The sequence below is a fragment of the Hemitrygon akajei genome, chromosome 6, assembly GCF_048418815.1.
Source record: "Hemitrygon akajei chromosome 6, sHemAka1.3, whole genome shotgun sequence".
NCBI lineage: Eukaryota > Metazoa > Chordata > Chondrichthyes > Myliobatiformes > Dasyatidae > Hemitrygon > Hemitrygon akajei.
In genome coordinates this window covers 34,925,876-34,948,859 of record NC_133129.1, presented here as the reverse complement: position 1 = coordinate 34,948,859, position 22,984 = coordinate 34,925,876, and the positions used below count along the sequence as shown (strand labels likewise).

General features: G+C 45.0%; 1 protein-coding gene across 17 annotated transcripts in view; it reads right to left on the bottom strand.

Moving 5' to 3' along the window:
* Positions 1-22,984, bottom strand: part of LOC140728939 (teneurin-3) — a 2,305,574-nt gene that overhangs the window by 5,634 nt on the left and 2,276,956 nt on the right. For all 17 annotated transcript variants that reach the window (XM_073048051.1, XM_073048055.1, XM_073048053.1 and 14 more), the window contains 4 exons: positions 20,971-21,206; positions 18,894-19,190; positions 17,004-18,615; positions 4,516-4,646 (listed from right to left, as the gene is read on the bottom strand). In XM_073048051.1, coding sequence (XP_072904152.1) covers positions 4,516-4,646; positions 17,004-18,615; positions 18,894-19,190; positions 20,971-21,206 — 2,276 coding nt within the window. The remainder of the gene's footprint in view (positions 1-4,515; positions 4,647-17,003; positions 18,616-18,893; positions 19,191-20,970; positions 21,207-22,984) is intronic.

Below are 22,984 nucleotides of genomic sequence, written 5' to 3'. Positions count from 1 at the left end.
GAAGAGGGTGGCAAGCGGGGGATGCCCCTGGCACATCTTTTCCATGTGACGGTAATGTCTAGTGTCCCTGTGAGACAAGCCGGGGAGAAACTATCTGAAAAAGGGGGAAAGCTGACTGCTGATTCATTCAACTTTGGAGACCCCCTGGTACCTGCAGGTTGGAAGAGTAGGTTGATAGAGAAGATGCTGAAACTGGAAGGTGTCTTTTCCACTGATGAGTTTGATGTGGGTTGTTGCAAGAGCATTAGTTACAGTATCTGGGTGACCGAGGACACCCCATTCAGAGAGAGGTCATGGCGACTGGCCACTGCAGACGTGGAAGATGTTCGGCAGCTTTTGTGTAAGTTGAAGGAAGCTGGGATTCTCACTGAGTCCAGAAGCCCCTGTGTGGCCCCAACAGTAGTGGCCAGAAAGAAGAATGGGAAGGTGTGGAGGTGTGAGGACTCTAGGACTCTGAATAGATGTACCGTTCCCAGCCAGAATATGGTTCCAAAGATTGAAGATGTGCTGGCCTGTATAAGTGGTGTGAAGTGGTTTAGTGTGCTGGATTTGAGGAGTGGATATTACCAGATCCTGATGAGTAAGACCGACAAAGAGAAGACGGCATTTACAGGTCCACTGAGATTCTCCCAGTTTGAAAGGCTGCCCCATGGCATATCGGGAGCCCCTGCAACCATGGAGAATTTGGGTCCACCCTGGAGGAACATGAAGTGAGGCTATTGAAGGTGCTGGGCCGCTTGAAAGCTGAAGGGTTAAACTTTCCCTGGACAAGTGCCAGTTCTGCAAGATGTCTGTTAGCTATGTTGGGCACATAGTCTCACGGGATGGAGTAGTAACATATCCGTCTAAAATAGAGGCTGTGACCACATGACCAAGGCCTCAGACTGTGGGCACTTTGCACTCATTCCTTGGGTTCTGTGGTTTTGTGAAGGGCTATGTGAAAGTGAGTCATCCTTTAAATCAGCTCCTCCCCTGGGGAAGAAAGGGAGGAGGACAAAAGGAGAGTAGGGTAAAGAGTATCTTAGCCATTTGGAGTCTTTTGGACCGAGGTGGGGTGTGAAATGTGAAGAGGCCTTTCAGTCACTGAATGAGCTGCTGACCCAGGCGTCTGTGCTGGCATTTGCAGACGCCCGATTACCATATGTACTGCATACGGATGCCAGCAGAGTGGGCACCGTTTTGAGACCTGTTGAGTTTGTCAGCCGGAGTCTGTCACCCTCTGAGAAAAACTACCCCATGCACAAGTTGGAGTTTCTGGCGTTGAAATGGACTGTGGTGGCTAAGTTGAGTGACTACCTCTATGGTACCAAGTTTGAAGTGAGGATGGACAACAATCCCTAAACTTATATCCTGATCTCAGCGAAATGGAATACCACAGGCCATCAGTGGTTGGCTGCGTTATCTGCCTGAAGTACCGGCCGGGAAGTAGGAACACTGATGCTGATGCTTTGTCCCGATGTGTGCATGAAGGGCTGGACAGGGACGAAGAGTCATGTGCCAGACGGTGAAAGCAGATGGAAGGCAAGGGCAGGATCGGGCGGTGGATCAATTGGGACCTTCTGATGATGCCATTCCACAAGTTTATTGTAACCTGACTGCTCTGAAGACAAACCAGATACCGGAATTGAGTCCTGGGGAAGTGGCAGCTGCTCAGCGAGATGACCCGGGTATCAATACCATTTGGTCAGCAGTCAAAAAGGGAGACGTGGCCCAAGCGGAGAAGACGAACCACACTGTGGTGCCTCCATTACTAAGAGAATGACCCAGATTGGAGTTGAGGAACCAGATCCTATACCAGGTCACATCTCCTCTGAACTGACCTCGACGTCCCCAGCTGGTTCTGCCCAAGAAGTATCGGAGGATTGTGTTGGAAGTCACTTCATGATGATTCTGGACAGTTGGGGGTTGAAAAGACCTATGGATTACTCAGAGATTGGTTCTACTGGCCCTGAATGAAGTTAGTTGAAGAATACTGCAAGTCGTGCATTCGAGGCACGTGGAGGAAGACATCGCCTACGAGGCCCGCTCCGTTGTCCCACTTGCAGAGGGCGGGGCCCCTTGACCTGGTATGTATAGATTTTCTGTCAATAGAGCCAGATGCCAGCAACATGGTGAATGTCTTAGTCATCATGGACCACTACACCAGATATGCAGAAGCTTTCCCTACCAAGAAGCAAAGTGTTATGGGAGAAGTATTAATTTATTATGGCCTCCCCAGACATATACATAGTGATCAGGGACAGGATTTTGAGAGCAGGCTCATACAGGAGTTACTGAGCATGCTTGCAGTTGAGAAGTCAATGACTATGCCTTATCACTCACAGGGTAATCCCCAGTCCGAGAGGTTTAATCGGACCTTGCTAGATATGTTCGGAACCTTGGAATTCAGCAAGAACAAGTGGAGGCAACATATTGGTCACTGGTCCACTGTTATGACTGACCACGAAATGAAACTACTGGGTACTCACCATACTATCTGATGTTTGGGCGCAAGGCAAGGTTGCCCATTGACCTTTGGTTTGGGACTGGCGAGGAAGACCTACCTCTGAAGAATTATCTGAAGTATGTGTCTGATAATGAGGAGAGCTGAAGAAGGCCTATGAGTTAGCTGAGGTCACGGCTGCCAAGCAGAATCAAGGAAATAAGAGGAGGTATGATCAAAAGGTTAGGTTCTCCCAACTCCTGCCGGGAGACGGAGGAATGCCCTTTTCTTACTGTTACCATCAGGTTGGAGATACAGAAGCCTGAAGGCACACATTCAGTGATTCAGGAACAGCTTCTTCCCTTCTGCCATCCGATCCCAAAATGGACATTGAACTCTTGGACACTACCTCACTTTTTTTAATATACAGTATTTCTGTTTTTTGCACATTTTTAAGCTATTCAATATATATACTGTAGTTGATTTACTTATTATTATTATTACTTTTACTTCATTTATTATTATTTTTTCTATATTATGTATTGCATTGAACTGCTGCTGCTAAATTAACAAATTTCACGTCACATGCCAGTGATAATAAACCTGATTTTGATTCTGGAATTTGGGGCTACCTGGGAAGCATAAGTTGGCTGACTGCCGGGTGGCTACGCCCGATGTAGTGGAGAGTCAGATGTCAAACGTACCAGTTTTCCGGGTGAAACCAGAGGACGGGAATGGGCCTGTCAAGATTCTTCATCGGAAGCACCTTCTGCTTCTGGGTCAAGAGATGTAGGTTGACCCAGAGACCGACCTGGAGCCTACACCTAGTGTAAGGACTCTGCGGTGACGCAGGGCAACCGCAGGGCCCACAGCAGGAGAGATTAGACCGGCCCCCGCCCCTGAGTGGGATACTGATTCGGAGGATGAGGAAATGTGGGGTGTGGTATGTGCTGCCTTTTGCTAACTCCCCACTGATTGAGGAAGAGATTCCCAACCATTCTCATGCTGAGTCAGGTGAAATCGGGGATGAGGGGGGCTATCTGTGGACAGCCTGGGGTTCAGTGCAACCTGGCAAGGGATGAAGCGGGGCTCAACCAAGGGATAGAGGGTTCCGAGTTGCAGGAGGGCACGAGTGATAGACCAGGGGAGGCCTAGCCAGGTCGACCAGAAGTATCCCCAATAGTGTCGGAACATGAAGAAGTAAATGAGGGGGTACGGAGGTTCCAAAGAATCAGGGGACCACCGGATAGGCTGGCCTATGTAGCACTGGGGGAACAGAGTGTGGCCCCTACCACTTTGGGGAGCCATGTCACTGCCTTTTACAACTGGGTTGGACTTCGTGCTTTGCACAAAAGGTTGGTAAATTATCTCAAAGTCATGAGGACATGACTAAATTTGGTGGGGCGAGAGTGTAACACCCTGGGAAAGGTTTCACTGGTAATGTAATGGCCTTTCTACAGAAGCAGTACTAATGTAATGGTTTCTCTGTAGCAGCAGTGTTTGGGTTACGGCTAGAGATAACAAGGGCTTTGAAATGTGTGCAGTCCAATGAAGGGAGTGTTTTTTTTTTGCTATGTGCCTGAGACCGAGGTGATTTGGGTCTTTTGCTCAGCGGAAAATGGAGACAGAAGATTCCAGAATGGAGAGGTCGCAGACACCAGCAAGGAGTGGACTTGGAATGGGGCTGGGAATCGACGGAGCCCAGGGAAATTGGAGGAGGACCAGCGGAAGTTAAATCGTGAGCTCCAACTTGTGCACATTAGACAGTTTCATGAAAATGGGCCCTTTTTTGTTTTACTTTACTAACCCTTCAGTCAAATTAAGAATTATAAAGCTAAATCGTTTAATTGCATATAGTGTACTGTCTGTTATTTTGTGGCACTGATTTGTAACAGGGTAACACATCACGCAGCATCCACACGAACAGGAGGCTTTGCACCTTAATCTCGTACGCTTGGCGGGACCGGAGATTGTCTTCCCTAGACTTACACACAGCTGACAGAACCAAAGGGTCACACTAGTATAATTATCCATCACTTCGAATGGCTTGTTTGTAACACAGTCAAATGGCTGACTGTATTGGTGCATCTTACCGGGTCATCATCCCATTCTTGGCTCCTTAGAAGCTCGTACGAAGGTTCTTCCAGGCCCTGTCTGGGTACAGGAAAACCAGGAATAACATTGTGGAGTTGAAACCCAAATGTCAGTAGCCAGCTGTTCACATCTGTGGAGACAATGTCATCATGAGATGGTGAATACAATGGAATGATGCACAGAATGGTTGAAGATAAACAGGTGGTCTGTAAGCTGTTTCATTTTGGCACACCAGAGACATGAGTTCCTTTGCTATGTCTTATTTCTTGTTTAATTGTTAAGAGCAATCTAAGCCTTATCACCATCTTTATGTGCCATGTTATATGAAATGGGCAATCGTGATCTTTGACTATGATTGCTCTTGGAAAATTCTTCTACAGAAGTGGTTTGCCATTGCCTTCTTTTAGGCACAGCGTCTTTACAAGATGTGGACCCTGGCCAATACTCTTCAGAGATGGTCTGCCTGGTGTGAGTGGTCACATAACCAGGACTTGTGACATGCACCAGCTGCCCAGACGACCATCCACCACCTGCTCCTATGGCTTCACGGGTCCCTGATCGGGAGACTAAACTAGTGCTACACCTCGCCCAAGGATAACCTGCAGGCTAGGAAAGGGAAGGAGTGCCTTTGGTAGAGATTTATCTCTACCCCACCACCCAGTCTGTTCAAATACCAACAGGCTGGTTTGCAATAGTTTCTTCCAGTTCTTCACAAATTTACAACTGAATGATATTGGCAGGTGTGACGGCAGCTGTGGTCTGTAGGAAGTGTGATGTTCAGAAGGCATGGATAGTGGAGGGTCAGATTATGATAACTGTGACCATTGGAGCATGACTGTGGAGGCACATCAGCAGCAGATGTGATTAGAGAAAGTGGGACGAAGGACCATAGCAGAAACTGAAGAAATTCTGCAGAATGCTGGAAATCCAGAATAACACACACAAGTTGCTGGAGGAACTCTGCAAGCCAGGCTGTTTCGATGGAGAGGAGATGGAGTCAATGCTTCGGATGAAACCCTTCATCAGGTTTGGAAATGAAGGGGGAATAAGCCACAATAAGACGGTAGGTGGAGGGGAAGGAGCATAAGCTGGCAGATGACAGGTGAGGCTAGGTGAGTTGGGAAGGGAGGAATGAATTCAGAAACTAGGAGGTGACAGGTGGAGAAGATAAAGGAGGAATTTGATAGGAGCAGAGAATGGGTCATGGGAGAAAGGGAAGGAGGAAAGGCAGCAGAGGGGAGTAATGGGCAGGTGAGGAGAAGAGAAAGGGTAAGAGGGAACCAGACTAAGGAATGGAAAAAGGAAGAAGGGGGATAACCAGAGCAGGGGTGAGCACAGTGAGTATGGTTGTAAGCGAGGCAGCTGTGAGGTGTGGCTATAGCAGTGTTACAGCAGGACGAACATCATGGCAAGTATTGCTAGGGCTGTTGGGGAGTGTTTAGACTAATTTGGCGGGGGATGTGAACTGGAGTGTTTGGGCTGAGAATGGGGTAGTTGGTATACAGATAGATGAGATTTCTAGTGAGCCTGTGAGGGAGGACAGGCAGATAACAGGGCAAATCAACACGTACAAACAAACTGGATGAACTCAGCAGGTCGGGCAGCATCCGTTGAAACAAGCAGTCAACGTTTCAGGCCGAGACCCTTCGTCAGGACTGAAGAAGGAGGGGGCAAGGGCCCTATAAAGAAGGTGGGGGGGACGGTGGAAAGTGCCAGGTGAAAAACCAATCAGAGGAAAGATCCAGGGGTGGGGGAGGGGAAGCAGGGAGGGGATAGGCCGGAGAGATGACGAAGGAATGTAAGGGGAAAACACTACGGGTAGTAGAAGGAGGTGGAACCATGAGGGAGGTGATAGGCAGCTGGAGGAGGAGGCAGAGTGAAACTGGGATGGGGAGAGGGAGAGGGAGGGAATTACCGGAAGTTGGAGAACTTGATGTTCATACCAAGGGGCTGGAGACTACCCAGATGGTATATGAGGTGTTGCTCCTCCAACCTGAGTTTGGCCTCATCATGGCAGTAAAGGAGGCCATGTATGGACATATCCGAATGGGAATTTGAAGCAGAGTTGAAGTGGGTGGCAACCGGGAGATCCTGTCTGTTGTGGCGGACGGAGTGGAGGTGCTCGATGAAGTGGTCCCCCAATCTGCGTCAGGCCTCTCCGATGTAGAGGAGGCCGCACCGGGAGCACCGAATGCAATAGATTACCCCAACAGACTCACAAGAGAAGTGGAACACAGCAGGCCAGGCAGCATCTATCTCCCTATAGATGCTGCCTGGCCTGCTGTGTTCTACCAGCATTTTGTGTGTGTTGTTATCTACAGATTACTTTGTGTTTGCTCACAAGTGAAGTGTTGCCTCACCTGGAAGGACTGTTTGGGGCCCTGAATGGTGGATAATAGGGCAAAATTGCAATCAGTGGGATGAGTTGAAGTGTTACATTGGGGCAAAATTGAAAAGGGGGATGAACACAGGACTGAAGGTGTTATATTTGAATATACGCAGTGTACGGAATAAGGTAGATAATCTTGTAGCGCATTTAAGAGATTGGCAGGTAAGATGTTATCAGCATCATTGAGACTTGGCTGAAAGTTGGGAGCTTAACCTCCAAGGATACACATTGTATTAAAAGAACAAGTAGGTAGGCCGAGGAGGTAGGGTAGCTCTGGTGAGCTTAGAAAGACGTGACATAGGATTAGAGGATGTAGAATCCTTGTGGTTCTAGTTAAGAAACTGCAAGGGTAAAAAGACCCTGATGTGAATTCCATACAGGCCTCCAAACAGTAGCCTGGATGTGGGATACAAATTACAATGGGAGTTGAAAAGGCTCATTAAAAGGGCAATGTTACGATAGTCACGGGGGATTTCAATGTGCAGGTAGACTGGGAAAATCACATTAGTGCTGGATCCTAAGAAATGTAATTTGTAAAATGCTAACATGATGGCTTTCATAAGCAGCCTGTGGTTGAGCCCACTAGGGGAAAAGCAATTCTGGATTGGGTGTTGTGTAATGAACCAGATTTGATTACAGAGTTTAAGGCATAGAAACCCTGATGAGGCAGTGATCATCATATGATAGAACTCACCCTATTGTTTGATAAGGAGAAGATAAAGTCAGGTATATCTGACTTTACATTCAGATGTACCTGTATTGCAGTAAAGGGAATTACAAAGGCAAGACTTCTGGAAAATGACACTGGAGAGCTAGTAATGGAGGCCCAAATAATGGTGGACAAACCTGGTAAGTATTTTGTGTTAGTCTTCACTGTGAAAGACACCAGTAACATGCAAGAAATTCAAGAGTGTCGAGGGCACAGGTGAATGTAGTTGCTCTCACTAAGGAGAAGGTGCCTGGGAAGCTGAACTGTCTTAAGGGAGATAAGTTACCTGCACCAGATAGACTAAACCCCAGGATTCTGAAAGAGCTGGCTGAAGAGATTGTGGGGGCATTAGCAATGACCTTTCAAGAATCACTAGATTCTGGAAAGATTCTGGAGGACTGAAAATTTGCAAATGTCACTCCACTCTCTAAAATGGGAGGGAGGCAGAAGATAGGAAATTATAGACAGTTAGCCTTACTTCAGTGTTGGAAAGATGTTTGAGTCCACCTTTTGAGGTAGATGGAGATGCATGATAAAGTAGGCCAAAGTCAGCATGGTTTTCTAAAGGGAAAATCTTTCCAAACAAATCTGTTGGAATTCTTTGAGGAAATAACAGGCAGGACAGACAAAAGGGAGCCAATGGGTGTTGTTTACTTGGATTTTCAGAAGGCCTTTGACAAGGAGCCAAACATGATGCTGCTTTAACAAGATAAGAGCCCATGGTATGACAGGGAAGATACCAGCCTGGATAGAAGTTCAGCTGACTGGCAGGAGGGAAAGAGTGGGAATAAAGGGGCCCTTTTCTGGTTGGCTGCCATTGACTAGTGCTGTTCCGCAGGGGCCAGTACTGGGAGCACTTCCTTTTGAGTTATTTGTCAATGATTGAGATGACAGAATTGATGGCTTTATAGCCAAGTTCCTGTAGATGATATGAAGATTGGCGGGGGGCAGGTAGTGTTGAGGAAGCACGAAGTCCACAGAAGGACACAGATTGGGAGAATGGGCAAAAAAGTGGCAGATGTAATATAGTGCAGGGAGATGTATGGTCATGCACTTTAAAAACAATAAAGGTATAGAATATTTTTGAAAAGGAGAGAAAATTCAAAAATCCGAGGGGTCTAGGGACTTCGGGAGTCCCCATTAAGGGTTGCCTAAAAGTTACCTTGCAGGTTGGGTCTGTGGTAAGGAATGCAAATGCAATCTTAACATTCATTTTGAGCGGACTAAAATATAAAAGCAAGGATGTAATGCTGACGATTTATAAGGCACTGGTCAGAGTGCACTTGGAGTATTGTGAGTGGCTATAGGTCCCTTATCTAAGAAAAGAAGTGCGGGCATAGGGGAGGATTAAGAGGTGGTTCACGGGACCCAGAATTTACTAAAATGTGGCCTCTATGTACTATAAAATAAAGGCAGTATGATTTTGGATAAGCTGTACATTATAGGAGTGGCAGATGGGAAATCAGCAAAGAAAATCTGTCAGTGGTCAAGTTTTAATGAGGCAAAAGCATGGGTGAGAATTTCAGAAGTGGATGGGCTGAAACAAGGATTATTACTAAGGAAAAAATCATGGCGAGGATTAAGGGAATGGTAACAGTGGGAAAAATTGAACTTCGGACCAGATAGAATCAGATAAACCCGTTGCCTTAAAACCTTCAAGCAGAAATTTAGAGAAATCACACTAAATATTCGAGCCAATGGTGTGACTGAAATTATTTCAATACATTTGGTTTCATGGTATAACAAGCTGTGGCCAATATTCTCATCAATTTATTTGGACCTCGCACTGATCTATCGTTTAAGCAAATCCACCCTTGCTAGTGAAAAATCAATAAGCCCTTTAGTGGAGTCAATATGACATTGAAAATTACTATGCCTGGATACCCAGTATTTACTAAGGCTTTTATTATGAATGAATTCAGAATTCATCGTCAGTCATGTGTACCAAATGAACAACAGTGAGTAGCTGTGCAAATAAACAATGCAAAAACCGCAGATGTTGGAAATCTGAAACAAAAACAGAAAATGTCTATTTCTATTTCTCTTTTCACAAATGCTATCTAATCTGCAGACTCTGCAGCATTTGTTATTATCACTGTACGAAGGGTGTGATTTTGTAATTCAGTTCCAGAGAGATCAATAAAACTGGAATTTGGAAGGTGAGCACAATACACAGTTGCCCTTTTAGAGTTTTAAGAGTCATGTAGCACAGAAATGGGCCCTTCAGTCCAACTGTTCCATGCTGACAAAGAATCCCATTTCCACAAGTCCCATTTGCCCGCATTTGGCTCATGCGCCTCTAAACCAGAGGTTCCAGACCTTTTTTATGCCATGGAACAATACTACTAAGCAAGTGGACCGTGGACCCCAGGTTGGGAACCCCTGCTCTAAACCTTTCTGATACGTACCTGTACAACTACCTTTAAATGCTATTAATGTACCTGCCTCAACCACTTCCTCTGACAGCTTATTCCAAATACTGACCTCCATCCTCTTGGTGGAAGAGTTGCCTCCTGCCTTAAATCTATGCCCTCTAGTTCTTGGTCCACTAACTCTGGGAAAAAAAGTGCCCACATTCACCTTAACTACAGTCCTCATGTGTTAGATCACCCCCACTCCCATTTTCCTCAAATCCAATGAAAAAAAAATCCCAACATGTTCAAACTCTCTCGATAACTTAATCTCGGGTCCTGGCAACATTATTGTGCTTGATGTCAGGCATATGTACCATTCGCGTTTAATCAACTGGATAAAGTGGCTACAGAGCTGGTGGAGAAAAGCTGGTGATTAGTGAACTCAACATGGAAGAATGGATAATCCATCAGCAGGAACAGGCAGGCTGGCATAAATCATGGGATCTATGATGATTAATTAGATCTCCTGTCTCACAACTGAATTTGTGCGGGCAACCCCAATGCAGGGAACAAAAGCCAAAGCTTCTAAAGGTAAAGTGGATGTATCGTAGTCCTGGCTAGACAGATATTAGTAAGATATGTGAATCTAGCAATTAAATCTGAGGCCCTAAATTCTTAACTGCTGGTGGTCTGTATTGTCGTCAGGGAAAAGTGGTGTCCTCACAGAAAGAGATATGACATGTTTTGGCAGTAGTAAATGAAAACTCAGATCCTTTACTGATCCTGTAGAGCTATGTTCAGAAACAGTTTGTCCCTGTCACTGTTATGTGGTTGTAGTGTTGAGATGTTACATCATCATATACCACAGTGGTGTCAGCGCTAAGGTCAACAAAATAATCCAATTTTACTCTCACTATTTGACAAGGATATTAGATCCCTGTGCTGCATAGACTTCGAGAGTAATCAGAATAAATTTATTCAATATAAACAGTGGAGACCATGTCTAATGGACGGACATTTGATTTTCTGAGCTCTGGCTGATTGCAGCATTTATCATGAAAAATGTAAATTACAGTATTAATCAAACAAGGTCATATTCTGGATACACGAGAGTGAGACTGCAACGTTGGAACTTAGAGCAGAATACAATAGGGTCTTTTAAGAGACTCCTGGACAGGTACATGGAGCTCAGAAAAATAGAGGGCTATGGGTAACCCTAGGTAATTTCTAAGGACGGGATATGTTCGGCACAGATTTGTGGGACGAAGGGCCTGCATTGTGCTGTAGATTTTCTGTGTTTCTAATAGAGACTGTTGGGGGGCCTCAATGGGTAAAGCAGCATCTGTGGGGTGAGAGGAACTGTCGATGCTTAGGTCAGGTCAAATGCACTCAAGATTCATGATTGTCTAATATTTCCTGCACACAAGTGCAAGGAGAAAATATAATTGCCACTCTCAGTCTACACAAGAGACCGATGACAGAATCATGTTTATCATCACTCACATATGCCATGAAATTTGTTTTTTGTGCAGCATCAGTACAGTGCAATACATATACATGTACCTGAGACTTCTGCACAGTACATGAGGTGACTAACAGGAAATGATAGGGCAGTGGTGGTGCGGACTGTGGAGGGGTGGGTTAGTGGTTGGAGGTGTTGATCAGCCTTACTGCTTGGGGAAAGTAACTGTTTTTGAGTCTGGTTGTATTGGTGTGGATGCCATGTAGCCTCCTCCCTGATGGGAGTGGGGCAAACATTCCATGTGTGGGATCTTTCATTTCTGGCACTCTTCTGTATATATGTCCATGAAAGGCTGGTGCAAATAATGTGCAGGGCAATTTCAACTACCCTTTGTAGGGCCTTCCAGTCTGCTGCAGTGCGGTTTCCGTACCATGCAGTGATGCAGCTTGTTAGGTTGCTCGCTCCTGTGTATATGTAGAATGACATGAGTATGGACGTGCAGAGTCCAGCTCTCTCCAGCCTCCTCAGAAGGAAGAGGCACTGGTGAGCTTTCTTGATTGTTCTGGGACCATGAGAGGTTGCGTCTGCTGTGTACGCCCAAGAGTTTGAAACTGCTGTGCCGCCGATGTAAGGTGGTGTGGGTTCTCCGGAACTCACATCACTCCACAGGAGTCTCTGCATCCAGCTCCTCTCTTATTTGGGTTCTCCAGTATTGACCATGCAGTGAACTACCACCTCATATTAAACAAACCAAATGAAAATGGTAGTGTAGTGGTTAGTACAACGCGTTACAGTACCAGCGACTTGGGTCCAATTCCCATCGCTGCCTGTAAAGAGTCTGTGTGTGTTCTCCCCATGACCACATGGGTTTCCTCCAGCTTCCTCCCACAGTCAAAGGGCAGATTGTCCTGTGATTAGGCTGGGATTAAATCGGGGGGGTTGCTGCGCGGCGCAGTACAAGGGCAGGAGGGGCCTATTCTGCCCTATATCTCGTTTCCTGATCGGTCAGGGACTCAAAGGCTATGGCGAGAATGCTGGCGTATGGGGTTGAGTGGGATCCGGGATCAGCCATGATGCAATGGTGGAGCAGACTCGATGGGCTGAATGGCCTAATTCTGCTCCTATGTCTTACGGTCTAAATAAGTAATTAGTGCCATAACAGGATGATCAAAGGCTCACAGTACAAAGCCATTTTAAAACTAAACAGACATAGGACCTCTGGAAGTTACCTAGACTACCTCAGCAAGAAGTAAAAGTTTCACACTTTCCAAGCCATGCTGAACATCAGTCAATGAGGCAGAACCAAAGGTTAGAGCAGCTGACTCTCAGTGTGCTGAATGTTCTTCCCAAGTAAAGCTCCCCACTCAATGAGTTTCAAGGGTGCCAGACTGTAAGTAGGAGTGCAGGAACTTGGGTCCCAGTGTATGAAAGGGAGAATGGGAATCAGTACCCATGAGATTATTTGCCAAATTACTGGGACTTCCCAACAATGAACAGAGAACAGTACAACACAGGACCAGGCCCATTAGTCCACAATGACAGTGTCAACTATGATACCAATTTAAACCGTGCAACCGTCTGCTTGTCATCTACTACATCCATCCCTGCCTGTTTGAGTTCCTGTCTAAAGTGCCTCTTATCCATTACTCTTATATGCTTCCTAGGAACCTATGATTCTTGCAAAAAATGCTTGCCATGTTAATATTTTCTAAAATTTCCCTCTCACCATAAAGGTATGTTCTCTAGTATTTGACATTTCCAGCTTGGGAAAAGTTGAGCTTGTCTAAGCCTCTCATATTCTGTACACTCCATGTTTCTCTAACTTGTCTTTATAGCCAATACTCTCTAATCCAAACACTATCCAAGTGAGCCTCTTCTACACCCTCCCCAGAACCTCCACTTCCTTCCTGCAACGTAGTGACCAGAACAGGACAGAATACTTCAAATGTGGTTCAGTCAATGTTTCATACAGCCATAATATGGGACAGTGAATTTTTGGAGTTTTACTGTATCTCCTTCCCAGCCTCTGGAAAGAAACCAAGTTAAAAATGAAGAGAATGTCACATTTTTAAAATTAATAAGGGGTAGGCTTGGCTTGCAGTCTGCTCTGTGTATTACTTTCCCTCTGACCTGGAGGTTCATGCTTGACCTCCCTTTCATACTGTGTTGAAAGATAAGGAATCAGCCATCTTCTACCTTGACTAATCACCGGCTTCACAGACAGAGTTCGGGCGAAAGGATTAAGGACTGAGGCAAAACTAAGAAAAAAAGTCAATAATGACATTAAATATGCAGAGTTATTCTTTCTAACTTCGTGTTAGGCTTTGTGTGTAAACAAAAAATAAGAATGCCAGATTATAACACAGTTTGTTTGAGTACAAACAAATGGAACTACGCCAGCACTGTCTTGTTATGGTAGCTGCACATCAAACTGTGCAGTCTGTTTTAGAGCAAGGTGGAAGCAATTGACACATCCGGAAGAAGCAACAGCAACTTTATTTGCTCTTTAACTCAGCCTGAGTTATAAACAACAGATGCTTTTATTTCCTCTCAGAACTCCAAAATGAAATTTTGTGCAGAGCCGCTGTAACATCTGGTAAATGAGAATGGATCTTTACGTAAGAAACTCCTGCCCTTAGAATACACATCAACTCAGCTCCTTGACAAGTACTTGAGTGAGAGCACAGAGGGAGATGGTCGAGTAACTGAGCAGTAATATGCCAATCAGAATTTTATCCAGAAACTTGTGCATAGGGCTGTAGAGCAGAGAGAGAGTGGCCCTCCTTCTCTTCATGTGTCCAATTGAACCGTGATGCAGAGCATGCTGTGCAATAATGGGTTTGGTGAGATCTAACAGGACAACTGAATATAAAATAAATGGAGAATATTGAGTGGTTGTGGAGGAACCAAGGGATCTTGGAAGATACACTCAGTGGCCACTTTATTATGCACCTTCTGTAATAAATATAGTGCGTATTCGTGGTCTTCAGCTGCTATAACCCAGGTTCGATGTGTTGTGTGTTCAGAGATGCTCTTCCGCACACCACTGTTGTAACACGTGGTTATTTAAGTTACTGTGGCCTTCCTGTCAGCTTGAACCAGTCTGGCCATTCTCCTCTGACCTCTCTCAATAACAACGCATTTTTGCCCACAGAACTGCTGCTCACTGAATCTTACTTTGTTTTTTGCACCATTTTCGGTAAACTCTAGAGATTGTTGTGCAGGAAAAATCCTGGGAGATGAGCAGATTCTGAGAAGCTCACACTATCCCGTCTGGCACCAACTTCATTCCACGGTCAAAGTCACTTAGATCACATTTTTTCCCCATTCTGACATTTGGTCTGTTTAACAGCTGAAACTCTTGACATGTCTGCATGCATTGAGTTGTTGCCACATGATTGGCTGATCAGATGTTTGCATTAGCAAACAGGTGTGCCTAATAAACTGGCCACTGAGTATATGTCCCCAGAACCTGAAAAGTAGCAGCGGATGAAAAAAGTGGTTAAAGAGGCATATGAGTGCTCATCACCCTCTGTTCACTTTTCTCCAAACAAATCACCATGAAAGCAATTATATCCCAGGACAACCTCAGTTTCTATCCTGTCACAGGTATTTCTTTTATTCTTGTCTCTTCAATCCTGCAACTTAAAACACATGGCTCCGGAAAGAGCTGTATTTCTGTCCTCTTTTTTTTTCCTTTTCAGGGTGTGGGTGTTCTTTTGAAGCCCCTCATCTGGAGTTATACTCTGACTTCGATTCTTCGTGGGAATGGGACCCGCTCTCACCACTGGCTGCTTTTTGATATCCCAAGGACTCGGCCTGGAAGACGAGTGCAGAGCTCTGGGATTCTGCGTCTCTGGGGACGTGTTAATTCTAGGCTGGGGCCCTCGACTAAAGCGTCGCGGGAGAACACGGAATACCGGGAACAGCAGGTTAGCTGCCGGGGGTTGCGCGTCCGGAGAGCTGTGCCTGTTTGGTGCCGCCTTTCTGGGCTCAGAGCTCGGAAAAAGCGACGCAACAGACTTTTAACATCGTAAAAGAGTGAGTTGTTTGTATGCCTTCCCTCTTGCTGTGAAACGGGGGTGCCTCTTTTTCCCTTATTGGGGGGGAGAGAGAGAGAGAGACAGAGAGCCTGTGGTACGTTGAACTACCGGGTGAAAGTAGTCTTTGGGGTACTGCAAGTCTGTGTCTTTATTGATGCTTTACTGCGTGCTTGAGCGCTGGGTGGGGGTGGAGGTGGGGTTGTTGCCTTGCTGCTTCTTGTGTGTGGGAGGGGGAGCTGGGGGGCCTTTGGAATTCAATGTTTTAACTGTCATTCATTCTTTGGGGCACTTATCTGTTTTCGTGGATGTCTGTGAAGCATAAGAATTTCCAGATGTATATTGTATACATTTCTCTGGTATTAAATGTACATTTGAAACCTACTGATATCTTCTCAGTTTTCCAATTCTAATGGAGGATCATTAGCTTGAAATGTGGTTTTTGTTCTTCCTCCTTGGATGCTGATATACTGAACATCCCCAGCAATTTTTATTTGTTTTTATTACAGATTTCCAGCATCTGCTGCATTTTATATTCTTTTACATATTGTGTATGGTAATGTTGGCTTCTTTGGAACAGTGATACTGAATTATGAAGAGCCAAGACTGATTAAATATGAAAGAGGTGTTGCCCTTTGCAGAAGGGTCAAGAACCAGGAACATAGATCAGGGGGAAATGAGTAGCTGTTGTAGGTATAAAGGATTTCCTCCCACCCTGGTCGGTGGTTGGAACTCACTGCTCCACCATCACATTGAGAACGTACTTAAAAGGCTATGAACAGCACTATTGGTTGGTGCTGTGAAATGAGATCAGATCTGCATCCATTTGCACAGGGATGATAGGCTGAGTGGCCTCTAACCGCACCATAAATTGTCTATAGTTTCTACAACTGTCAACACTTATACATTGTACCAGCGTGTCATTAAAAACAGGCCTTTTCCTTAATGCAGGTATACCACCTGCTGTTCACACCTTCCCTTATCCCTCAACTTCATCTTTGATTACATGAAAGTAATCCCACCCCACCTCGTGTTTTTGCTCAAGTCCTTCTTAGCTATGGAGCCAAACCTAACAACTTAGCTGAGGTGAGTTTCATACTCTCTTTTCATACATGGAACCTCACAGCTCCTAGGCCCACCAAATGGCATGGACTACCAAGCACCCATTTATTCTAATTCCAATTTTTTTCAATTCTCCCCACATTATCAACACAATCCCCCCCTCCCAATCTCACACACACACACTTCCCCTATATTCTCCATATATCTCAACACCTTCCAGTCTCTATCCCTCTCTTAAACATTAGGGACATTTTACAGTTGCCGATTAACCTACCAACCAGAGCATCCTTGGAACGTGGGAGGAAACCCAAGCAGACTTGAAGAGAACATGCAAACTCCATACAGAGAGCATCAGAGGTCGGGATCAGACCAGGTCACTGTGTGCTGTGAGATAGCAGGCCGAACTGCTGTGCCACCATTAGTTGAAACATGCATGGACTTGTCAGCTCCACCTGATTTTTTCTGGCTTACCTGTAATGTAGTCCTTGACGTTCTGGACTTTGCCCACTGGATTATTATTATTGAACATGTACAGGTTGAATGGTGCTGGGTTGTTGGCGACTTCTGTCCAATATGTGATGTCGGGTCTTGTCCATCGGCCGCCCAGAATATCATAGTCCCTTTCCCCAAAGTGAATCAATCTTGTTAAAGGATCGTAAAGACCTCCGTGGAACCCTATAATCAGCTGAAAGTCAGGGTTGGAGTCCAGGTATATTTCGCCGTAGGCCGTGTACTGAATCTGCTTTATCATTCGGCCATTGCTGCTGAACACTGCTAGTGGCGTCCCTGTATTGTCACAGGCAATGTAGAACTCTTCCCCACTGCTGATCTCCATGGCGAAGAGATGCCCCTGAAGGTCATAATAGAAGGAGGTGATCTCTGAGCTGGAATGATTGTAGACATGTGTTATTCGGTTGGGGTAGTTGAGGTCAGAGTAGAAGAACTGAAGGTGTTGTCCGATACTGATCTTGCTGGATACGCGCCTGCCGAGGCCATCGTAGCGGTACTGGATGTTCCAGCCGCCAACCTTGCTGTAGACCCTCACCAGGAGCCCCTTGGAATTGTACTCAAAGACATCCCCGCCTCGCTGGTGAAGGAAGCCATCTTCATCCAGCCTGTACTGGACGTCGCCCAAGCGAGTGATCCGGTCGCGCAGGTCATAGCGCAGCGGTGTCAGACGGGCACTGCTGCCTGGATTCAGTAGGTGCAAGTTGCCATTCAGGTCATAATTGTAGCGCCACATGATTTTGTCATTCAAGTAGACTGTTTGCAGCTGCCCGTCCACGTCGTACTCGTAGCCATATTTGGTAGTGTTAGCAAAGGGTCCGATCTTCATCTCCCGCTTTGTCACTCTCCCCATGTTGTCGTACTGGATGGTGATCCAGTACATCAGCGATCGGAATATTTCGTACTGAATCTCTTTGATTCGGCCATGCACGTCGAAATGTTTGGTGTACGTCATCACCGCCGTCGAGATTATCTGGTTGATATCGTAGTAGATCACTCCAAACTTCCCAAACTGCTCGACCTTGCCCGAAATATCATCAAATTGGTAGAGGTCGATCGGCAGGGGGGTCTCGTTGATGACGGCCTGCATGCTGGTGACCCGGAAGTTGTTGTCGTAGCTGTAGTCAAAGCGAGCGTTCACCATGCCATCCTCGCTGAAACGGAAGATCTGCCGGTCGACCAGCGGCCCAATCTGCCGGTACCTGATGGTGCAGATGAAGCCCTCGCTCTGCAGGTTGACCGTCTTGAGCACCCCGGCCGTCTCGTCGTAGGTGAAGCTGACGCGGGTGCTGTCGTACAGCAGCTCAGACAGCTTGGACATCCGCCTGTACTTGTAGATCACCCGTCGACCGGTTCCCAGGTACGCTGTCTGGAGGAGCAGCCCACTCTCGCTGTAGTCCACCATCATGGAGGCATTGCTCTCGGGGGGGTTATAAATGTTACGGTAGTAGCCAATGGAGCGTATGGTCTGCATGGTGTGACGAGCCACGCTGGGCATTGTGACTGCAGACAAGCGGTCCAGTAAGTCATACTCAAATATGTACTGACGCTGGCTGTGGAGGAGGAGCACCATAGACTGTAAAACAGAGAAGAACATGATAGCATAATTAGGAATTAAAATGCAAATTATTTGACAAAAGAAATTAACACTGCGCTCTGAACAATGATGCTTTAGTTTAATTAAATCATCCCTGACCCACAATTACTTAACAAAGCTTGACATTATCTACTTGGATGTGTAAATCAGGAACTTTATTAGTTTTAACAGTATTTTGTAAAACTATTTTGTGCTGGGCTCCAATAGTCAGCTGCGTGAGAGGACTACCACGTTATCAGTCTCTCTGCCTTCCTCACCTTGTCCAGGTACGTGTAGCTCCATGTTTTCCCGTCGGTTAGCACGCGGGTCACGATTCTCCCCTGCGTATCATACTCGATCCGCTCGCCCAGTGGGCCCCGCTGAATGCCGGAGATCTGGCCAGTGGAGGAATAAGTGATGTTAACGGCCGTCAGTCGGCTACTGGGCAGCCAGAGCGTGGGGTGCCCTGACTGATCATAGAGGATCCTGAGCTGGAATTTACGGTGGTCATCGTAGATCTTCTCCGTCCGAGTGGTTCGGTCAAAGTCGATGGAGAGAAGGTTTCTACCATTCACCTTGTAAAAAGAATAGAGAACAAATTAATTTGACTGGTTTAGAGGACATACGCTCTCACAAGAGGCTGGATAAACATGGGTTGTTAATTCTAGAGCACCGGCGGCTGAGGGGAGATCTGATAGAGGTTCATAAGATTGTGAGAGGCATGGATAGAGTGGACAGAGAGTATCTGTTTCCCTGGGTTGAAATGTCTAACCAGAGGCTATGCATTTACAGTGAGAGGGTTAGGTTCAAGTGGGATGTGAGGGGTAAATTTTTTATTCAAGAGTGGTGGATGCCTGGAGTGCGCTGTGGTACGGTGGTAGAGGCAAAAACGTTATTTATTTGCTTATTGAGCTACAGCGCGGAATAGGCCCTTCGAGCTATGCTAGCAATTCCCGAATTGGCACGGGACAATTTACAATGACCAATTAACCTACCAACTGGTACATCTTTGAACTGTGGAAGGAAACCAAAGCACCTGTTGGAAACCCAGACAGTCACGGGGAGAATGTACAAACTTCTTACAGAGAGCGGCGGGAATTGAATCTGGGTGACGAATCCTCTAGAGTTTTGTGCTAACTACTTTGGGTAGGCACATGGATGTAAGGGAGATGGAGGGATATTTATATGGAGTAGGTCGGAGGGATTAGCATTTGACTGTTTTTGATTTGCTTTTTAGCTGGTGTGGCACAACATTGTGGGCTGAATGGCCTGTTCCTGTGCTGTACTGTTCTGTGTAATGAGGAGTGTTGATATTCCTCCCCGCTTACTGCTTCTCACATAACCTAGCTGCTTTCCAGTGCTTGGAATGACTGATTCTTCCTTGGTGCAAATTAGCTGCCAAGAGTTCCTGATGGGAGTAAAAAATGAGTTTAACTGTCTTTCATTATGCTAAAAGGCAGCTTGGCTTCTGTCAAAAGCCACTCCATATTAAATTGCTGTAAATTTACATGCTCATTATTAGCAAAACATCTGAGATCGTCTGCTTTCAACTCTTCCCAAGGTGCCAATCTCCCTCTGCACCGTTAATATCCTTGTGAGGTTCCCAGAATTCATTACCCATGTAATCATGTGTCAGTGCACAGAAAGCACAGAGCAGTAACAATCCTAACAAAGGGTGTAACTGGTCAACTGCAATTTCACTATAATGCAGATGTAATGCAAGTAAAAACTTCATGGTGTTGGAGTCACGATGGTAATTGAACACAGAAACATCATAAAGATGTTAGTGACTGAAAGCCATTATAATTTTTTTAGCTAGTAATAATGCCTCTAAAGCAGAACGTGGAAGGTGTGTGGAGGTTGGAGTTGCAATCTTCCTTTGATGGGGAGCGGGGACAGTTCTTCCCCTGCTGTCTGTCAGTGACATCCTACTGAAGCCTGTGGACCACATATAATGCGGGCAACAGGTATCATTCATTGCAACTATTGCAAATGCTGAATGTCACAGTGCCTTGAATGTGTGAGATGTGGTAAAAGCTAATGACTGAGACTGTCCCACGTGTTTCTAATCCGCAAGCAAAACCACATTTCTTCCCCAAAGTCCTGAACATAGGAATACTGCATCTTCAAAGTCTAAAAGATGGGCAGTGATGGATATGAGACTCCTCGAAGAACTAGTTTGATTTTCCATGCAATTCACTTCAACCAAAGCTAGTGAGATGCAACCAAATGAGTGGGGGGTTGTTTACAGCCAGCAGCTAATGCATTTATCATAGACTAAAGACCAATTTCATCTCCATTAATCTGAAACAATTAACATAATAGCTGATGATTTGTTAACAGCAGCTTGTTTACCCTCAGTTTGCGTCCAAAAACGCTGATCTTTCCTCTGGCTAGTTCCTTTCTGAACCGCCATTCCACCAGATTCAGGCTGTTTTCCACAGGGAGTGTGATGTTGCGCCTGGCTATTATTGGGTTCACTGTTCCAGCCAGGATATGGGGCTCGGTCTGGAAACTGGTATCCATGCCATTGGCGTACATGACCCGGAGGGAACTATCATAGCCAACCTGGTAACTGTTCCTTAACTGATCTAGAATGCAATAGAACATCAATATTAATCAAAACGTAGATGGATATACTGTGTAAAGATTAGAATCATAAAGTCACAGATATATTATGGTAATAAAGAAGGTCATTCCAGTGGTCTTATTCCCCATTTCTTTTCACATATTCCAGCAAATATGGCAGTTTAAGATGGTGCTACTGAATGCGACAGCTCACTGGCAAGACATTCGACTAAAAACATTACTAATAACACCTCTTCTGAAGTAAATCTCAAGGTTGTATAATTCACACATTCTTTGATAATAAATGTACTTTGAAACTTTGAAAGCATTTTCCCTCAAACACACATCCAATTCCTTTATGAAAGTCCTTACCACCCTTTCTGACAGGGATTTACAAATCACCATCACATTCTGCTTAAACATGGCTTTCCCTCACATCTGTGTCTTTAAATCATCACTTTTTAAATCTTTGTCCCCTAGTCCATGAAACGTATTTATTAGAACAGCTTCTCTCCAGTCACTTCCTATTGCTGGGACGATTCACCATTTTGTGCAGCTACATTAATTCTCTTTGCTGCAAAGAAAACAAGCCCACTTTTTCTATTCTAACATTAGAACTGAAATCCCATAACATTCATTCAGAGATGGAAACAACTCTGTAATACCTTCAGCCAAAGCTTAAATTTTCATCTCCAAACTATTTTTGAAAAATATAGCAAGGAAATTACTTCTTGTTTAATGCCTCCATTGGAGGACTTTGTGAGAAGTGCATTAAACATTCACAAGATAACAAAGCATAACAAGAATTTCTGCCGCTGCTAAGATATTTTGGCTCCTCGCTGAAAAACAATAATAGACCAGTTGAAACCTGGTTAGCACTTAATCAAATCCATCCTGTGATTCCACAATTAATCGAGATTGCTTTCTTTCTCAGGTACACATTTACAAGCATCACTGGAATCTCAATGTACCTCTCCATATGCTTTTATAAACAGGAGTCCCCATCTTCAGAAATAACTGGAAAGGTAAAACTGAAATGCCCAAATGAAACAAAATCTGTAGAAAACTGATTTAAAATGCAATCCAAGACCGATGTGCCCATAAGATATATTTTTGATGTATTGCTTCAGTGTGTGTTATTTATAAATCCTTTCACCTATCTGTACTTTTATTTTCCTTATTCCCATGTAACCAATGACCAAATAACTGGAACCATTGAGAATGTAACAGATACAAAGATTTAGAGATTCCTTAGCATTATTACAAAGGCTTAATCACAATATTACTGCTTGACTGACACTGAGAAGAAGGCTGAAGTGTCAGGAGGATTGATACAAAACTGCTTATTGAGTGGACTTCATTCTAACCTGACTTAAGGGGTTGAAATTCCACTGGGCACTATTAACACTGGTTATTATGTTTGTGTTAAATTCCTCTGTGTGTGTGTTTTTTTATCAGGCTGGTTAATGACTTTGTTAAATCAAGTGCATAGGGATTTCAATGTTAAGCTCCAAACTTAGGGCTTCGTATTTTATACTTGTTTGGAGTATACCCAGTGATGATCTGTAGTTTCTTGTGCCCCCCTTTCATTCCTTATTTCCCCACTACTCTCTCTGTTACAATGAAGAAATCACAAAACCTTCCATATGATCTCAGGATGCCTTAAAGTGCGACATCAGGTCAACCAACAGAAGATGAAAAAAGCTTCACCAAATGCATGTTCTCAATGGAATTACGCTGCTATTTTCATTAAATTATCGTAATAAATCATTTTTCTGGGATCCACAGGCAATTTCATTTA